This window comes from Polyodon spathula, chromosome 23 (genome assembly GCF_017654505.1).
Source record: "Polyodon spathula isolate WHYD16114869_AA chromosome 23, ASM1765450v1, whole genome shotgun sequence".
In the NCBI taxonomy this organism is placed as follows: domain Eukaryota; kingdom Metazoa; phylum Chordata; class Actinopteri; order Acipenseriformes; family Polyodontidae; genus Polyodon; species Polyodon spathula.
Genome location: NC_054556.1, coordinates 26,851,959 through 26,867,408, shown reverse-complemented (window position 1 = coordinate 26,867,408; position 15,450 = coordinate 26,851,959). Strand labels below are relative to the sequence as shown.

Genomic DNA, 15,450 nt, shown 5'->3' with positions numbered 1-15,450 from the left:
TGCGAAACTGACACCATTCTGGCTCCATCATGGAATCTGCATTGAGTAGCAAACTACTGGACAGCTTGAACAACATGGCAAACACAGGGATGCAGTCTCAAGAGCTTCTCTGTTTGAGTGCAGTGGGTGAGCCAGTGACGGTCTCAGTCAGTGACAGTCTCCACCAGCTTGGCTTGCATCCTGGTCAGATCAGTTAAGTGAGGCAGGTCAATACAGCAGTTGGGACTGTGCTGTGGCCAGGTTCCTGTGGTCAGGGTGGAACTGTAATCACATTGCACAAGCCAGATGGGGTGGCTTGTTTAGTAGCTGGACCATCCTCAGGCCTGATCTTAAAAGCTAGGTAGGGTTGGGTCCCAGAACACAGAACCCAGAACACAGAAGCAAGCAAGGCTCCCGAGCCCAGGTGGAGCACTGAGGTGCTGGAAGATCTTGCACCTGTTCTCCAGGATAATCCTCGCTAGCAGTTTTCCAGAGAGGTCTGACCTCCTGCAGCACGGTGCTGTATCCCCCTTTCTTGGCTGAAGTGAGGTTCTGTATCTCATCTCAGGCACAGCAGCAGTCTGTCTTTCCAGGCCCCTTTGTTAGAAATTGCTCGCCAGCCCTGTTTAACGTCCATCATCTCTGTCAAATTCAATTTGAAATGCTGGGTCATCTTGCCCTGAGAGTCAGCACAACATCCGTGAGGTTTCCAGGCAGTTCAGCAGCTCAGGGGTTGACCCTCTTGAGCGGCATACATAAAGGTCAAAGCCACTCACCTGTTGTAGGCTTGTCCAGCTGGGGGTTCTATTTAAACAACAATAGGTCTATTTTGATAATTCCATAGTGTGCTGAAAACCATTAGACAGTCACGCTGTTTAATGCATAAAGAATAAACCCAGCTTCACCTTCCCTCATTCATCCACACTGTCCTGACCAGGTTATACACTGTCCTGGCCAGGTTATACACTGTCCTGGCCAGCTTGAACATGGGCTAGTGCCTCCCCATGCTTTTTCTCCTCTGTATAAAGTTAAGGTTGGCCTTTGGACAGACTCTCCCTCTCACACTCTCTCCCTCCCTCTCTGTCTCTCACTGTCTCTCTCTCTCTCTCTGTGCCAGGCTCCACGGATGGGCACCTTCATGGGCGTGTACCTGCCCTGCCTGCAGAACATCTTTGGTGTGATCCTGTTCCTGCGACTCACCTGGGTGGTGGGCATGGGGGGCGTGCTAGATTCCTTCATCATCGTCTTCATATGCTGCACCTGTGTGAGTAGCACTCTACCAATCCCACCTCCTCCTCTTACAGGGATTCAGTGCTGGAGACTGGGGCTCCACAAATACTGAAGACACTGACTAGCTAGATCCATCCAGTCCAGGCTTTTGTCCACAATTATTAAACTAAAGCAAGTAAACCGCTGGCCAGCTGCTTAATAGTTGGATTCCGCACGTAACCCTTGAGTTGAATGGCTCTGTCAGTCCGCAGCTGCCTAGCCTTGCAGTGCTCTCCATATCACAGTGTTTGTTTCAATGTGCACATCGGGTCAATCATCTCCAATGTACAATTACTGTCCAGCCAGTCCCAGACTAGCTGCAGAGCGATGGTCTCTACCAAACATCTGACCCTGCACTGAGGTGTTTGCGTGTTTTAACCCCGATCACGATTCGTAACCCAGGTCTGATTAATGGGGACGCTGCAGGTGGAAAGCACGTGACTGAAGAGACATCTGATTGGATAGAGTTCAGAAGTAGCATCACAAATGGATTTCGGGCAGAGTTCCCTAACAACTCACTGAAAAGTCATCTAAAACTTTTGAGTTGGTATTGGTAGAGTGATTTATGCTTTTTCACTAAGTATATATTTTTTACTGTTTTTGGGTAAAAGAAAATCCTTGGAAAATATCCTTGCTATGTTTTTTTTTTTTTTTAAAACCAAAATTCAGTTTTTCTAATTGGGGGAGGGGGCTGTGAGATGCTGCCTGACTTAAGTCAGTACTTTATCACAGACGTGCCCCCCCCCCCCCCCACCCCCACCTTCAGTTATAATTATTTCAGTATCATAGGTGCCACCAGACGTCAGCATCCAGTCGTAGGTGGTTGGTCGCACCCCACCCCACCCCCCCACCCTTTGAACCACCCGTCGTAGAGAATGGTCGGAGAGAGGAGGCGACGGGGGCCGAAAAAAAAGACTTAGAAACCCTGGCTCGGAGCTGCGTCACGCAAAGACAGTGCACAACATGTTGAAATCAGCCTGCCCTCAGGGGCTTTCATAACAGAGGCGAGACTGTGGATGGGAGCGGTGGGAGGAAGAGAAGAGAGAGAGAAATAAATCTGCCTCCAACACGAGCTATTAATGGCATCGAAGGGAGTGCGTGGAAAGTGCTGAATGATAAAGGCTTTGCATTGAAGTACACACCTCCGCCAAACGAGATTAAAGAGCCCACGAGCCATTCAGCTCTGAAATCCAGCTTTCTGCACAGAACACGGCAAGGCTGCTATACTAGTTAGCACCCGCTGCCCTCTGTCTCTGCTTCTGTAAACCCTGTACTTGTTGGAAAGCCATGTGTATCTCCTGGCAGCACCCCGTTCCATCATTCAGCTTGTACTTGTGAACAACCCAGATTTCAATGACCATCATTGATTGCTGATTAACAGGTAGTAGGAGCAGTGCTTTTCAGCTGTATTCACAGGAGTGGTGTAAATAGATGGGCTTGGAGTCTGTTAACAGAAATAGAGATATTAACCCTGAATATGATCAGCTGAGACACATTTCTGCGTATTAACTAGCCACTAGCAGATAACGAGACCCTCAGCCATAATACACAAGGGTGCTTTTCGAATTGAATGTCAATATGCATCCCTCACCTCATTCAATATTTATAAAGTCAATGTGCTTTTATTAAATGCTGGTAGCACAGGATGTGCACTATTAAATATTCATAGCTGATCGCTGGCGCTCATTCTGAACAATAAGCCAAATACTGTGACAAGCACAGCGCAGCATGTTAAGCATTGAGAAAGCCAAACAGAAGCCGCTGTAATTAGATAATGCCACCCATTATAACAGCCGGTGGACGGACTGACAGACAGACAGACAGTCCAGTCGTCCCCCAGCACTTGTCCCAGGTGATGCCTGCAGTTTCTGCAGACTGCCGTCACCCAGCTGCTTAGGGTGCTTTTACTGGAGGTACTGAACACCCATGCAGTACTGGGACTGTGGTGAGGGATGGAGATTGATTATAGCTGCAGTTACAATCCTTTGCCACCCGGCCGCACTGTTTGCTATGATAAATCCCAGTCAAAGATGCTTCAGTGTTCCAGGGCTGTAAATCCCTCCTTCATGGAACCCTGCTGCATTGTTGCCAAGCGCTGCTCAGACTCAATTGAGTTAGAGCTGATAACAGCTCCAAAACGATTCAGGTCTTATCTGGGCTTTCAGAGACTGATATCCACTTTATTAATACCTGATTAGTGATGCGCTCACAGGGGTGGCTGCCTGGCAGAGAACCGTGTCTGCAAACTTCACTCTAACCTGGTTATCAACCTCTTAAACTTTGTGGTGCAGATTCTCACCTGCGTTGCTCATTAGGAAGGCGTGCTGAACATCGGGACCAAAGAGGTCTGACTGTGCATCCCCAAAGATTCACATTTACCTGCTGAGATTTTTGCTTGTGGGACCCGCTGTTTTTAAATTAGTGGCAACCAAGGTTTTTAAATCTAATTTTCTTATTTAATGTTAGCACTGAATTAATCAGATTCATCCTAGCAAACTGTTAAAAAAAAAAAAACAAGGTAGGGACTCTTGCATTAAAATGGAACTAAGACTAACGACACGCCCAATATTTTGTAATATTTGATCGATCCTATCGGACAGCAAAGTAGTCTGATAGTGATGACTTATTTATAGCTGTATCGAAGATAGCAGCTCTGATCTCTCTGTATTCAGTGTTCACTCTCTGCTATCCTCACAAGCCAGGCTAGGTGAACAGGCATGCAGACTCCAGGCAGTATATCAGGGAGGCTGTGGATATGGGGATGGCTGGTCCATGTGTCCCTGATCATTTTTCCTCCGCTGTCTCGACCTGGCAGGGTTTCTTATTCGCCTCAGCGCTTCAGTGAGCATTAGCAGTTAATTGCAGGTTTAGCTGCCCTCCCTCTGCTCCGCGTCGCATCTCATCCCTATACAAACTCTAACCCTGCACGCATTGCACAAAATCACCCTCGGAAAAGCTGAGCCGCAGCGATGCAGAGAATGTAATTTTTTAAAGTTCAGGGTGATGTTTCTGGCTTTGTTTTTGCTTCCTTTAGCTTCTGAACTCGTTTTCAGCTCCTGCTAGCATTTCGTTGCATGACCAGCTCTCCCTTGTTGTTCTGCGTCGTTTGCAATCCTCTTGACATTCATTCATTCCGTTGTAACTGAAACTCTGATCCCCCCCTATCCACTGTGCTTGAATAAGGCACAGAACTGGATTGCTTTATACTGTATTTACAATCACAGAACACTGAACAGCTGCAGGCAGAGTAAAAGAATGAACACATTATTAAAACCATTATTTGAAGCTATTTACCCTGTGTGATGTAAACAAAATGCCTTTGCTGGCATTGCTGCCCTCTGTGCACTTACCTAATATCACCACTAGTAGTTGCTCCAGTAACGCATCTCCCTACAGCGACCTCCGGAGGAGCAGAAGTGAACTGCAAGGCAGCTGCACTCCGGGCAGAGCAGTCACCGTTCAGAGGGTTGTTTGTATTCCTTCATGTCGATTTGAGCTGCTCAGATCCATGCGGACTTGCCAGCACGCTGTTTCCATGGTTACTATCTGCTCGCAGCGTTGCTGTAGCACTTGTAGGTTGAAGATCAAGAAGAGCTCACAGAAATACTGAATTGTTTTTTTGGTTTTGTTTTTGCAGACCATGCTGACTGCGATTTCTATGAGTGCCATTGCCACAAACGGAGTGGTACCAGGTAGGTGGCTTCATTGGGTCCTTATTCATGAACTGGGAAGCAGAGCTTACAGCAGGAGCTCCCACACTGGAGGTGTGTGCAAGACATGCAGTCATATTCTCTCCCCAATGACCCACACACCTGAAAAAGCAAAGACCCCTCTGTGTAACCCCTGCACCCTTGACGTAATCCCCACTGCACATTTTACATCTTCGTTTCCAATGATGTTCCATAAGCAATAGCTCAGACGGGCACAGGACAGCGCCCTACAGGAACAGCGCTAAACGCAGCTTTGAGACTGCACAGAACTGGGGTGACTGCAGTACAGCAACATGGCACGCTATTGCAAAGTGAGGGGAAAGAGGGAGACTCCGCGGGGATTCATCATGCCAGTGCGAGTGTCGAGCGCAGTTAATTAGCTCTGTTAATGAGCACGACTGCTCTGCTAATTAACACTGAGATTAGCTGATAAACGTCTGTCATTGTGTTTGTTAAAAAAAAAAAATCCCAGATGGAAGGTGAAAGGAGTATTGGGAGTCTGGCTCTGCTCTTGTAATTCTATTAGAGACCCTGCTCCTCTAGTCTGGCTCTGCTCTTGTAATTCTATTAGAGACCCTGCTCCTCTAGTCCGGCACTGCTCTTGTAATTCTATTAGAGACCCTGCTCCTCTAGTCTGGCTCTGCTCTTGTAATTCTATTAGAGACCCTGCTCCTCTAGTCTGGCTCTGCTCTTGTAATTCTATTAGAGACCCTGCTCCTCTAGTCTGCTCTGCTCTTGTAATTCTATTAGAGACCCTGCTCCTCTAGTCTGGCTCTGCTCTTGTAATTCTATTAGAGACCCTGCTCCTCTAGTCTGCTCTGCTCTTGTAATTCTATTAGAGACCCTGCTCCTCTAGTCTGGCTCTGCTCTTGTAATTCTATTAGAGACCCTGCTCCTCTAGTCTGGCTCTGCTCTTGTAATTCTATTAGAGACCCTGCTCCTCTAGTCTGGCTCTGCTCTTGTAATTCTATTAGAGACCCTGCTCCTCTAGTCTGGCTCTGCTCTTGTAATTCTATTAGAGACCCTGCTCCTCTAGTCTGGCTCTGCTCTTGTAATTCTATTAGAGACCCTGCTCCTCTAGTCTGGCTCTGCTCTTGTAATTCTATTAGAGACCCTGCTCCTCTAGTCTGGCTCTGCTCTTGTAATTCTATTAGAGACCCTGCTCCTCTAGTCCGGCTCTGCTCTTGTAATTCTATTAGAGACCCTGCTCCTCTAGTCTGCTCTGCTCTTGAAATTTTATTAGAGACCCTGCTCCTCTAGTCTGCTCTCCTCTTGTAATTCTATTAGAGACCCTGCTCCTCTAGTCTGCTCTGCTCTTGTAATTCTATTAGAGACCCTGCTCCTCTAGTCTGCTCTGCTCTTGTAATTCTATTAGAGACCCTGCTCCTCTAGTCCGGCTCTGCTCTTGTAATTCTATTAGAGACCCTGCTCCTCTAGTCTGGCTCTGCTCTTGTAATTCTATTAGAGACCCTGCTCCTCTAGTCTGCTCTGCTCTTGTAATTCTATTAGAGACCCTGCTCCTCTAGTCTGGCTCTGCTCTTGTAATTCTACTAGAGACCCTGCTCCTCTAGTCTGCTCTGCTCTTGTAATTCTATTAGAGACCCTGCTCCTCTAGTCTGCTCTGCTCTTGTAATTCTATTAGAGACCCTGCTCCTCTAGTCCGGCTCTGCTCTTGTAATTCTATTAGAGACCCTGCTCCTCTAGTCCGGCTCTGCTCTTATAATTCTATTAGAGACCCTGCTCCTCTAGTCTGGCTCTGCTCTTATAATTCTATTAGAGACCCTGCTCCTCTAGTCTGGCTCTGCTCTTATAATTCTATTAGAGACCCTGCTCCTCTAGTCTGGCTCTGCTCTTATAATTCTATTAGAGACCCTGCTCCTCTAGTCCGGCTCTGCTCTTATAATTCTATTAGAGACCCTGCTCCTCTAGTCTGGCTCTGCTCTTGTAATTCTATTAGAGACCCTGCTCCTCTAGTCTGCTCTCCCAACTCTGCCAGGTGTTTCAAGTCCTCGCAGTGATATTCCCCACCAGGTCAGTGCCAGGGTATTCTGTGCCCCTGTGCTCAGTGCCTGTGTTTGTGTGTCTGACAGCTGGCGGATCGTACTACATGATATCGCGCTCACTGGGGCCCGAGTTTGGGGGCGCTGTGGGACTCTGCTTCTATCTGGGGACCACCTTCGCGGGAGCCATGTACATCCTGGGTACCATCGAGATCCTGCTGGTAAGAGCGTTGGCGTGTGTATGTGTGTGTTTGGGTTGGCCCATATGTGTGAGTGTTTGTCTCGATCTATCTAACTGTCTCTCTATCTATCTATTGTTCTCTCTCTCTCGCTCTCTCTCTCACTTGCTCCCTATCCCCCTCTTTCTATCCCTCTCTCTCTCACTCAATCCCTACTTCTCCCTCTCATACTTGTACACTCCCCCTCCTCCCACACTCCATCCCCCCTCTCTCTCTCCCACTGCATTTGGAAGGGTAATTATGTAAATCCAGCATTAGAAAGTGGAACACTTTGGGATCTGCTGGGTGAAGAGACGGGACCAGGCAAAGATGCACTTTGTTCTGTTTTATTAACGATGCCATAACAATACAACATAAAAATAAAAAGTTTCTTGTTTTTGTTGTTTGGCTTTTTCTTTTTCTTTCTGAAGTTCTTCTGAAGCAACCAGACATGGTATTGAATAACCGAGAGAGAGAGAGAGAGAGAGAGAGAGAGAGAGAGAGAGAGAGAGAGAGATGGAAGAGAGAGACAGAGAGATGGGAGAGAGAGAGACTTTAGACTTTTAAGATCCTTTATTTAAATATTCCAAATAAAATCCATTAAAATTCAAATAAAGGTAAAACACAACAAAAGTTAAGATTCCTACTGCCTGAGCAAAATTTAAAAAATCCTAAAATATATCGTGTTCTCCTTAAAAACAGATTTTAAACAAAATAAAAGGATCATTAAAAAATCAATATTAAACAGTGTTTTTTTCTTTGTTGAAAACAGATAAAAGCCAAAATAAAACACTGTAAAACAAAAATTAAATAAAATTAGAACAAAAACTGGAGCTCCCCCTCCTCACTCACAGCACACAAGGCGTCTCCCACACACCACCTCTCCTGAAAGTCCTCCAGGTTACTGACCAGTTTAAAATACTCAAACTCTACTCTGATCTGGCTGACCACGAGCACCCTGAACTGAACCACTAAACTGGTCAGTCCAGAACCAGAGAGTTGATTTTTCCTTGTCTTTAAAATAGCCAATTTTGCCTGTCCAAATAAAAAATTAATAAGAACACACCTGTTTTTCATTTTAAAACTGTATAGAACCCCAAAAATAAAAAGCTCCTTACTAAAAACGACCCCTAAATTATTCAGGATTCCCTGCAGTAAATTAAAAAGTGGCCGCAGCCTCTCACACTCACTGTAGGCATGAAAGAGAGTTTCCTCTGCTGAGCAAAAAGCGCACTGCTCACTGATGCTGGGGTCCACTCTATGGAGAAACCTGCCTGTGGACACAATGCAGTGTAGAATCTTCCACTGCAGGTCCCCCACTCTCTTGGCGAGAGGCGGCTTGTACAGCACCCTCCACACCGGCCTGTGCCCCTCCTCTACAGCCAAGTAAGCTCGCCACTTAGAGTCTACCAGACCCCTTAGCCTACTATACTCTGTGGCTTTAACACACAATTTGTATATCTGTTTTCCATTCATTGTGTGAAAGATAATTTCCTCCACATTCTGCAATTTAAGCAAAGTCCCTCCATTCTCTCCACCGCCCTCACCTTCCTCACCTACTGCTGGTGACACGATCATCCCTGGAAATAAGGAAAGCTGTCTCTGCTCTGTGCCTCTGGACAACTCCTCCCTCAGGACTGCCTTGAGCCGCGGGGAGAGGCAGCCCCTCAACTCACCCATCAGTCTTTCTGCAAGCCTCTCTGAGTGCCAGCCTAGCTGTGCAGTTAGCTGGGAGGCAGTTAGCCAGCAGGAGAGCTCAAGGTTTAACAGGTGGACCATCCTGGTTACACCTGCTTTTAAAAAACTGGCACAGAGCGTCATCGACTGGAGGAACTTAACTGGAAAGAGTGGATTAAAAAATAGGGGCTCCTCAAACAGGTCCTGCCCTGTCAAGGACTCCACATCCCTTTCCACCCTCACCAGCTGCCAGGCTTTTAAAATACTTTGATAAAAAGGAGGAAGTCCTGCTTTACTAAAACTGGTGTTCTCAATTAAAAACAGGTGTTTTCCTAACCCCAGCCCCCCAAATCTATTGAGAAGGAAACAGGCCAGCCTCTTCCAATGAGCCTCCTCCTCAGTGTACAGGAGTCTCTGAACCGCCTGCAGTCTGAAGGCTGCCACCCTGCTGGCAATGCTGACTAGCCCCTGCCCCCCCTCATCACTAGGGAGGTAGAGGACTGCCGGCCTCAAACTGTGTCTCCCGCTCCAAAAGAACTCCAGCAACACTCTCTGGATCTCCTTCACCAGGCCCTGGGGTGGGTCCAGGCATACCAGCTTGTGCCACAAGCTAGAGGCCACCAGATTATTAATAACAAGCACCCGGCCCTTGAAGGACAGTTGAGCCAGCAGTCCCTTCCACCTCTGCAGCCGCCCCCTCACCCTATCCAACAAACCCTCCCAGTTCTTTTTCATGTAGTTTTCTGTTCCGAGGTGCACCCCCAACACTTTAATACCTGTTCTGTTCCATTTCAGCCCCTCAGGCAGGAAAGGAGGGGTGCCCTCATCCCAGCTGCCTGACAGGAAGGTGTCACATTTTGCCCAGTTTACTCTGGCAGAAGATGCTCTCTGGAACTCATTTAGAGTCTGCTGCAGCGCTTGGACATCTGCATCCCCCCTCACAAACACAGTCACATCGTCTGCGTAGGCAGACACCTTCACTGTGGCAGAGGAGGGTGTGGAGGGCGAGGAGGGCACTGTCCATCCAGCTAGCCTGACCCTCAGCAGGTGCAGCAGGGGCTCTATAACCAGTGAATACAGCATACCAGACAGGGCACAGCCCTGCCTTATACCCCTGCACACTGGGAAGGGCTGACTCAGCCCATTGTTGATCTTTAAAATACTAAAAATGTTGGAATATAAAAGCCGAATATAAGAAATAAAACCAGGACCGAACCCGAAGGCTTCCAGTGTATGAAAGAGGTAGGTGTGGTCGACTCTGTCGAAAGCCTTCTCTTGATCCAGGGAGACCATTCCTACATTAAAATCACAAATATCACTTACAGTTAAAAAATCTCGAATAAAAAACAAGTTATCAAAAATAGAGCGACCCGGTATACAATATGTTTGATCCATATGTATTACAGTTCCAATAACACTTTTTAATCTATTAGCGATTGTTTTGGATAAAATCTTTAAATCAGAACATAAAATTGACACAGGTCTCCAATTTTTAAGCTGGCATAGGTCTCCCTTCTTGGGCAGCAGTGTAACCACTGCCCTACGGCAGCTAAGAGGCAGTTCCCTGTGGCTGAGGCTCTCTCTCAGAACCTGGAGCAAATCCTCCCCCATTATATCCCAGAAATTATTATAAAATTCTGCTGGCAGTCCATCGATCCCGGGAACCTTTCCGCTGGAGAGCTGCTTGACAGCGGCGGTCATCTCCTGGTGGGTCAGCGGTGCGTCCAGCTGAATCTGCTCCTTCTCACTGAGGCTGGGTAACCCCTGGAGCAGCCGCTCAGTGTCCTCTATGTTGCACAGTTCTTTATTATAAAGTTCCTTGTAAAAACGCACCGCCTCTCTGCTGATTTCCTCCCGGGTGTGCAGTTCTTTCCCACCAGGAGTCCTGATACAACACAGCTGTCTACTGTCCGCTCTCTTCCTCTCCAGGTTGAAGAAGAAACTAGTGGGGGCATCCATGTCTCTCAACTCCATGAATCTGGAACGCACAATCGCCCCCTTCACTCTTTCCTTCAGCAAGCTCCCCAGCGCGATTTTCTGCTCCTTTAGGTTCTCCAGGGTCTGTTCTTTAAATTCTGAATTTAAACTTTCCTCTAGGAGGAGGATTTTGGACTCCAGTTCTCTCACGGCTGTGTTCAGTGACCTGGTTGCATTTATAGTATATTGTTGACAAAAACATTTAATTTGTATTTTGCCAATGTCCCACCACTGTCTTAAATCTTTATATTGTGCTTTTTCTTTTTTCCAAATTATCCAAAAAAGTTTGAATTGTTGCTTAAATTTTACATCTTGTAATAATTTTACATTGAAATGCCAGTAAGATGCTCTGTGGGGTTCTGATTGAATTATTACTGTAATTAATAGACAGTGGTGGTCAGAGAGACTACTGGGGATGATTCTTGTATTTAAATCGTTTTTAGAAGTATAAAACCGGTCTAGTCTTGCTCTATATACACAGTCTGTGTGATACTGAGACCAGGTGTATTGTCTTGAACTGGGGTGCAGGCATCTCCATATGTCAACCAGGTCACTGGACTCTAACAATGCAGCCAACTCTCTGGAGGACTGAGGGTGTGGTTCATCATTATTTCTATCAATATTAAAATTAACAGTACAATTAAAATCTCCTCCTACTACCACCACATCATTATTATTAATATTAAAAAGAGCTTGCTTTAATTTCTTAAAAAATAAAATTCGTTCCCCCCCTCTATTGGGGGCATAAATATTAATAAAAACATACACTGTACTGCCCAGCCTAGCTCTTACTTTTAAAATCCTCCCTTTCTCGATTTCATCCATATCTCGTAAAACTGCCCCCAGGCTGGGTTTAAAAAACACGGCTACTCCTGCACTAGTACTAGCGCCGTGACTCATCACGCACAGCCCCTCCCACTCCGCTCGCCACGCCTCCTCATTCTCCTGACCCGCCTGCTTCTGCTCTAAAAACCCGACTAGCTGCGCCCTCTGAAAACACTGTCTGCAGCCGTTTAGATTAAAAGAAATAAAAACGCACCTTTCCATCATAGCTAAAAAAACTAACACACTAAAACAAGTAATAAAAGAAGTTTCATAAAACACAGCCATTTTTAAACAAGAGATTTTGAACAAAGATTTTTTTTTTTTTTAATCTATAACGTTTTGGCTGATCAAATTCTTCTATTGTGGCTTTCCTTGTTATAACGTGAGCGGAGTGGAGAAATAACCTTAGATCAGGGAAAAAACTCTCTATTTCTACTCCCCTTTTCCCTTTTGTTTCTATCATAAAATCATTTACCTGCTCAAGCGTGTATAACTTTTTCTTACTGACAGGTTGGCTATCAGGGATGTCTGAGATAAGCGAGGAGTCAGAGAGCTCCCTCTCCATCTCATCCGCGCTGTCCTCTCGCTCGCCCCCGAGAATCCGTTCCTCCGCAGCTCCCTCCGACTCCTCCACACCAGTCTCTGCCACAGCCGGCACTGTTTCAGGCGGCTGAGATTCAGCTAGCGGAGAGTCTTGCACCGCGTCTGGCTCACCCTGCGCTGTGCTCTCCTCCTCCGCGTTGGGAGGGACTGACGCCCCGCCTGGAGACAGACACACGGACGTGCATTGAGCAGCAGAGACTCCGCTAAAGACAGACAGACACACGGACGTGCATTGAGCAGCAGAGACTGCGCTAAAGACAGGCAGACACACGGACATGCATTGAGCAGCAGAGACTGCGCTAAAGACAGACAGACACACGGACATGCATTGAGCAGCAGAGACTGCGCTAAAGACAGACAGACACACGGACATGCATTGAGCAGCAGAGACTGCGCTAAAGACAGACAGACACACGGACGTGCATTGAGTAGGAGGGACTCCGCTAAAGACAGACAGACACACGGACATGCATTGAGCAGCAGAGACTCCGCTAAAGACAGACAGACACACGGACATGCATTGAGCAGCAGAGACTGCGCTAAAGACAGACAGACACACGGACGTGCATTGAGCAGCAGAGACTGCGCTAAAGACAGACAGACACACGGACATGCATTGAGCAGCAGAGACTGCGCTAAAGACAGACAGACACACGGACATGCATTGAGCAGCAGAGACTCCGCTAAAGACAGACAGACACACGGACGTGCATTGAGTAGGAGGGACTCCGCTAAAGACAGACAGACACACGGACGTGCATTGAGTAGGAGGGACTCCGCTAAAGACAGACAGACACACGGACGTGCATTGAGTAGGAGAGACTCCAGCTTCCAGCTCAGTGTTATTCTATAGAATCTCTTAACAAAGCTCACCTCAGTGCGTGCTGAACCGGCACCATGCATTTTTGTAATGGAGTATCGTGGTCGTTTGAATATGCCAGGTTTAGTGTTGTGAACTCTAGTTTGAAAACAGGAGCTTGCATACCAGGACTGGCACGCAAGAATTAAAAAAATACAGCCAGTCTTTGCAAGAAGAAAAAGCTAGGTGGATTAATAATGAACTGGACGCCATTGAGTCAGTATGCGATTGCAACGTAAAACAAAAATTTATCAGGGAAAAGTGATACAGCTGCTTAATGTTATTTTATAGTTAATGGAGTTTTTACACACTCATTACTAATTACTCACTGCTAACAAAGGCCATTACACATTTTCAGGTGGCAGCCTTAGTTAGCAGTGACCGAAAGGCTTTTGTGGTAACACTTTGGTATGGCTTAATGCATCAAGCGGTGCCACCCCCTGGCCACATGCTGTAAGTTTCTGTTACTGGGTTTGTGGCTGAGTGTTGTAAGAGTGATTTTAAAGGGATCAGTGTAATGTAGTGCAGTATCAGAAACTCGCTCTACACAGCCCCACACAGTGGACTGGGAATGCCCCGTCTCTCTCTCTCCCCCTCGCAGACCTACATCGTGCCCCAGGCGGCTGTCTTCAAGCTGGACGGCCTGGAGGGGGCGGAGATGGAGGCGGCTATGTTAAATAACATGCGTATCTATGGGACCTGCGTGCTGTCCTGCATGGCAACGGTGGTGTTTGTGGGAGTCAAGTATGTCAACAAGCTGGCGCTGCTCTTCCTGGCCTGCGTCATCATCTCCATCGCCGCCATCTATGCAGGGGTGATCAAGACTGCCATCGACCCCCCGGATTTCCCGTGAGTACCCCAGCCAGCACGCAAAGCACAGCTCCACACAGCACCGCACAGCACCAAGCACACAGCCCCTCACAGCACCAAGCACACAGCCCCACACAGCACCGAGCGCACAGCACCGAGCGCACAGCACCGACAGCACACAGCCCCGCACAGCACCGATCACACAGCACCGAACGCACAGCCCCGCACAGCACCAAGCACACAGCCCCACACAGCACCGAGCGCACAGCACCGAGCGCACAGCACTGAGCTCACAGCCCTGAGCGCACAGCCCTGCACAGCACCGAGCACACAGCCCCGCACTGCACCGAGCTCACAGCCCTGAGCACACAGCCCTGCACAGCACCGAGCACGCAGCCCCGCACAGCACCAAGCACACAGCACTAAGCGCACAGCACCGAACGCACAGCACCGAACGCACAGCCCTGCACAGCACCGAGCTCACAGCACCAAGCGGACAGCCCTGCACAGCACCGAGCGCACAGCCCCGCACAGCACCGAGCGCACAGCTCCGCACAGCACCGCACAGAACCGAGCACACAGCCCCGCACAGCACCAAGCACACAGCCCCACACAGCACCGAGCGCACAGCACCGAGCGCACAGCACCGAGCACACAGCACTGAGCTCACAGCCCTGAGCGCACAGCCCTGCACAGCACCGAGCACGCAGCCCCGCACAGCACCGCGAGCACACAGCACTGAGCGCACAGCACCGAACGCACAGCACCGAACGCACAGCCCTGCACAGCACCAAGCTCACAGCACCAAGCGGACAGCCCTGCACAGCACCGAGCGCACAGCCCCGCACAGCACCGAGCGCACAGCTCCGCACAGCACCGCACAGAACCGAGCACACAGCCCCGCACAGCACCAAGCACACAGCCCCACACAGCACCGAGCGCACAGCACCGAGCGCACAGCACCGAGCTCACAGCCCTGAGCGCACAGCACCGAGCACACAGCCCCGCACAGCACCGAGCGCACAGCGGCCACCGCACAGCACCGAGCACACAGCCCCACACAGCACGAGCGCACAGCACCGAGCACACAGCACCGAGCGCACAGCCCCACACAGCACCGAGCACACAGCCCCGCACAGCACCGAGCACACAGCCCCGTACAGCACCGAGCACACAGACCCGCACAGTCCAGTCTCAGAGTGCTGTGTCTGTGAGTAGTTTTGAAGATCTGTGCTCCTGCCTGGCTAACGCTGGCTGCTCTCCCCTGCGCTGCAGGATCTGTATCCTGGGGAACCGCACTCTGATCCGCAAAGAGTTCGACCTGTGTGCCAAGGTAGTGGAGGTGGGCAACCAGACAGTCACCAGCAAGCTGTGGAGCCTCTTCTGTAACTCCACCTTACTGAACGCCACCTGCGATGAGTACTTCACCAACAACAACGTGACGGAGGTGCAGGGTATCCCTGGGGTGGCCAGCGGCATCATCACCGGTGAGAGCCTGTCTGTCTGAGTGTCTGCCTGAGTGT

General features: G+C 48.7%; 1 protein-coding gene across 5 annotated transcripts in view; it reads left to right on the top strand.

Moving 5' to 3' along the window:
- Positions 1 to 15,450, top strand: part of LOC121298245 (solute carrier family 12 member 5-like) — a 111,688-nt gene that overhangs the window by 83,291 nt on the left and 12,947 nt on the right. For all 5 annotated transcript variants that reach the window (XM_041225254.1, XM_041225250.1, XM_041225252.1 and 2 more), the window contains 5 exons: positions 1,097 to 1,243; positions 4,886 to 4,940; positions 7,049 to 7,179; positions 13,719 to 13,966; positions 15,203 to 15,414. In XM_041225254.1, the coding sequence (XP_041081188.1) occupies positions 1,097 to 1,243; positions 4,886 to 4,940; positions 7,049 to 7,179; positions 13,719 to 13,966; positions 15,203 to 15,414 (793 nt within the window). The remainder of the gene's footprint in view (positions 1 to 1,096; positions 1,244 to 4,885; positions 4,941 to 7,048; positions 7,180 to 13,718; positions 13,967 to 15,202; positions 15,415 to 15,450) is intronic.